Below are 5000 nucleotides of genomic sequence, written 5' to 3' on the forward strand. Positions count from 1 at the left end.
CATAACCCTGATCAAAACCCAGACTGACGACAGTGGCAGAAACTCAAGCCTTACCCCACTGCTGTTGTGTGATGTTGGTTTTTGGTTTTCAAGATGTGAATTTCAATATTGGGTGGGGGAATTGCGTTAAGAGTGTAATTTTGATGAGGGGAAGACATCCTTGTAGACTAGATTTGACAGAACCAAGGGGACATGAGGGGAGAAATAAGAAGGAAAAAGTAAATGGAGAAAGATCTGATCTGTAGAAATAAAGAATTGTCAAATGAAATAACTTAGTTCATTATGGTTGTTCAGACATTCAGAGATGATGTTGTGATGTGTAATATTTGAATGCTCTTTATGGCTATGTTATATTCATACAATAACAAGAATATAATTGTGATTTAACGCATACAAATTAATAAATGGTGATGTTTAATTAGCTATTAATGATTATTAATGATTAATCTCGGGAGAAATAAATTCACCATTAAACAGAAAAGCAACAAAAAGAAGGGTTAGAAAGGTCAAGATGATTGTAGTGTTGAAGTTAATCAAAAGGGTCAACAATTATTAGGTTCATAAGTGGATACGTCGAGAAAGGACGATTTACAACTACTTTACTGATTCAAGAGCACCATTGAGGCACTAAAGTCACTCATCTTAATCCAAGCCAAGCAGTGAATGTAGATCAGAGGGGGACAAGGGGATAGGTGCCATGCTGCCATCTAGTGGCCAATGCTGCATTGCAGCCAAGAGAGAGTGAAGGAACAACCAAAAAGTCAGAAGACAAAGAGGTACCCAAAATACTTAGACGCATAAATTATTCACGAATATGCATCAGAGAGCAAAGATAACTACAGCACAGCATGCAGTCTCGCACATGAACAGGAATATTCACACAACACACACACACACACACACACACACACACACACACACAGACACACACACGCACACACACACTTGCATGTACGCACGCAATCACACACATGCACATGTGTGCACACACAAAAACATGCGCACACGCACATAGCAACAGGCCTGTCATGCGTAATTGATGAGACGGCACATGCATGTAGAACAGCACCCCCACACGCACTCATCAACTCCTCTGATCTTCTGTTGGAAGGTCAGACAAGGACAGCTTCATCATGTTGAATGGCGTGTCGGCCTGAGTGGTTATGTCTCCTATCTGCTAACTCCTGTTCCCCTTTATTCTTCCCAGGTCTATTTTTTTATACGTCGTTTATTTCCATATATTTGTTGGCAGTTAATGAACAGATGGAAATCACGGCAGAGTAGCTCAGGGTGATGAAACCTCTTACATTAAAAGATAGTGCCTGCAGATGGGGCCCTTTTAAAATGTTCATATCAGCTTTTATTGTTTGAGTGAATTTAGAATGGGTGAGTGAGTGGGGCCAGAGGCCAGGTTACTTTGAATAGAGAACATAATGTTTATACGTCAACAACATCAGTGATTCACGGACAGCCCTCTGACCTGACACGCTTGGTTTTTGTGAGAAAGCGAAAAAGGCAACTCAAACTATGTTTTCTTTCTGATTCTTAAAGTGAACCCCCTAACCCAGATTTCTGTGTTGAAGGTTAAACTCCATATGATTTTCTTTTAACATTTATCATTTATTGTATATATTCCCTTAACCACTTTAGTTTCTTCCATAAACACTATCAAAAACCAACAGAAAATCTTTGAATTTAATGAAATATGTTATCTCATACATCCACCGATGTTCAATGGTCGGACAGATGTTGTTCTGTATATATTATATTTGTTTGAGATTGGTAAGACTTCATTCGGTCATTATAGTCATCAACACAGAAGCACTTGTTTTTGCTATATTCCACAGAGCCTAGTTGCATGGCACAAACAACATGCACTATCTATAGGATTTGAATAAAAAAATTAAACACAAGAGGGGGCCATCACACACTGCCTCTTTTGATTCTAAACTCTATGGCAAAAAAGAGAGAAAACATTTGGAAATGAAAGACAAGGTCAGATCACTTTTCATGGCCTCATGAATCAAAATGGCCGTCTGCTAATCGTCCATCCCCATTGGTCTGCAGGTGCGGGGAGCAGTCTGCACCAGAAGTGTTCCAGCGTGAAGCAGCGCATCATCTCCTCCAAGCAGGAGCCAGGTGCCGGGGCCACGGCCGGGACGGGGGCGGGGCCCAGGGGCGGCGCGGCAGATGGCAGCGAGGTGCAGAACAGCGACGTCTCCGAGGGCCAGACGGACCCCAGCCCTGGGGAGCCAGGGGCCGCGGCGGCGGGGGAGGAGGAGTGGGAGGAGGAGGAGGAGGAGGAGGAGAGAGGAGGAACGGCAGGATAGCCAAGCCCTCCCTCCTCCCTCAGAGCAGCATGGAGGTCTCCTCGTCCACCTCCGCGTCCACCTCCACCAATCAGGTGGAGGTGCCCGACACCACCCAGAGCTCCCCGCTGTCCATCGCCAGCGACCTGGCCGACAGCCCCGCCCTGGCCATCGGCGCCGGCCTCTCGCAGAACGCCGCCGTGTTCATGTCCGAGGTCACCACGCTGACCGGGGACTCGGTGTACTCGGCGGGACACACCCACCTGCTGGCCTCCCCCCACGACAACAGCCCCGCTGGGATCCTGCTGGCCGTCACCCCGGACAACCAGAGGTTTGCCTCCTTCGCCGGTGCAGTGGGGCTGGGGGAAGGCGGGGAGCTGGTGCTGTCCAGCTCCCTGGACACCGGGGGCGGGGTCAACCTGCCCGAGACCACCATGAACTTCGACCCCGACTGTTTCCTCAACAACCCCAAGCAGGGCCAGACCTACGGCGGTGGCGGGGGTAAGAACGAGGGCTGTAACGGGGAGGATGTGGGGCTCCACTGCCCCGCCAACGGCTACGTGTACAACGCCGCGCTCGTCAACAACATCAAGACGGAGGTCCCCGGCCTGGAGCAGCCGCTGGCGTCCCAGAGCGGCTACGTGGGGGAGGGCACCGGCCTCAGCCCCAGCACCACCCTGGAGCAGATGGACTTCAGCGCCGTGATGTCGTCAGCCTGCGTCCAGAACCTGACCCAACCCACGCACCACCCCTCTCCCAGCCTCTTCCTCCAGGCCTCCCCGCAGGCCAGCCAGCCCTCCCAATCCCAGACCAACGGCTCAGACACGGGCTCAGGCGAGGCCCAGGCTTACCGAGGCCTGCCCTCGGTGCAAGCAGCCTCTCCCGTCACCAACGGGGACCCACACACACACCTCCGCCAGGCCAGCCCCGAGCAGCAGGCCCTGTGTGGTAGGAACGGGTCGGCTGTGGCCTCCTTCCCCCTGAAGCAACAGGACGCTACGATAGAACAGACTGCCAGAAGGGGGCACCAGGAGGGGCTGGACAAGGGCCCCGAGAGCAGGGGCGAGGCACTACTGAAGCCTGGGGATCCACACGCGGCCTACGCTGCAGTCAACGGGGAACACTATCTGCAGCCCACAGATGACAGCGGAGGAGGTGGGGAGGGAGGTGGGGGTGGTGGGGGTGGCGGCGATGGTGCTGGTGTTGGTGGTGGTGGTGGGGGGGGTGGTGGTAGTGATGGAGGTGGCAGAGGAGGTGGAGGGGTAGACAATGGGGGAGTGGAGAGTGAGATCCTTTGCAACGGCGTGAGCTTGTCGGGGACCAACGGCTCAGTGGTGGCCAGTCCTCAGTCGATATCGGCCAGCGGCTGCATGGACGGGGGGCTCTACGGCGCCGCCATGCCCCAGCCGGGGGGAGGCGGAGGGGGAGTGTCGGCCTCGTCGGCCGGGGCGGGGGGCGCCATCAGCCTGGAGGGCTTCGAGGCGTCGTTTGGCAGCCAGTTCTCCGACCTCATCAACGATTTCATTTCGGTGGAGGGGTCCGGCGGAGGGGTGGGCGCGGCCGTCACAGGGGTGCTGATGCCCCAGGAGGGGACAGCGGGGGAGGAGCCAGGCCCCGGGGCCGCCCCACTGCAGGGCTCCGGGGTGGAGCAGGGCGCCATGGGGATGCTCCAGGACACCGGGAGGCTGTTCAGTGTGACAGATTACTCACCTGAGTGGTCCTACCCAGAGGTGAGTCCGTACACCTGTCGGCCCGGTGCACTGCTTCAGGAGGGCCTGCGGGATGGGGTCGAATGCGACATTTCTTCACGGTTGTTTCGGCCCCACGTGATAGGCCCTTTGTTTATTATGGATTCCTTTCGGTCTCAGGTCCTCGGCTTCTGAGGTACATTCAAGACGCACATCATATCATCCCTTATTATTGGGTTTATGTGGAAGTGACACACACTTTAACTTTGTTCTCACAGATAAATATGCTAATGCTAACAGTTGGGATCAAAGCCTTGTATAATAAGTGCCCTCATTCGCCTTACTGAATAACACTTGACGCAAAAAAAAACATCTTGTTCTCCCTGTCTTTTTAAGAAATCCTGTATTGCTTCTCGTGGCCTATGCCCATAGAGATGAAAGGCTGCTCTACACTTGACACTTTACACTTTCCCGACATATACTGTATCCCACAGCAGTGTTAAACGCTCCTGCAGTAAACCACATAGGGTTAGGGTTAGCTAACCCCCTCGTGGTTAGGGTTAGATAACCCTTACCACAAGGATATCACATCTGTGTTGTCGAGGACTTTAATTGTTGCCCTACATGCCAATAGGCCAGGAGCAGAGCAGTTGTTTTGTATATGATAATGAAGATAACGTGTATCGTAGACGCAGGTTGGCTTCCAATTTGGCCACTCATTAAGTCCAACTAACACCCCTCCATGTTGGCATATCCCTGGACACCCCTTAATAGCACGCTAATCTGACACTTTGCTATCTCACCACACTCACTGCAACATATGTCTCGCCACCAACAGCCAAGGGGGAAGGTTGTGGATAAAGAATGATTTAGGACTGTGTTTATGGCTCATGACGGTTAGGACTAATGCTGCACTATTCGGCACAAATATGTAAACACATTTGTTTTCACATAACCAAGAAAAGTGTGATTCAAACCTTTTTTGAATAAATCCTGATTTAGT

At 51.7% G+C, this 5000-nt stretch overlaps 1 protein-coding gene across 1 annotated transcript in view; it reads left to right on the forward strand.

Annotated features, from left to right (window-relative positions):
• LOC115557621 (calmodulin-binding transcription activator 1-like) overlaps positions 1-5000 on the forward strand; it is a 73933-nt gene that overhangs the window by 51141 nt on the left and 17792 nt on the right. Inside the window, 3 exon segments of the mRNA XM_030375563.1 lie at positions 2068-2264; positions 2267-3494; positions 3588-4039. Coding sequence (XP_030231423.1) covers positions 2068-2264; positions 2267-3494; positions 3588-4039 — 1877 coding nt within the window.

The sequence above is a fragment of the Gadus morhua genome, chromosome 13 (assembly GCF_902167405.1).
Source record: "Gadus morhua chromosome 13, gadMor3.0, whole genome shotgun sequence".
In the NCBI taxonomy this organism is placed as follows: Eukaryota; Metazoa; Chordata; class Actinopteri; order Gadiformes; family Gadidae; genus Gadus; species Gadus morhua.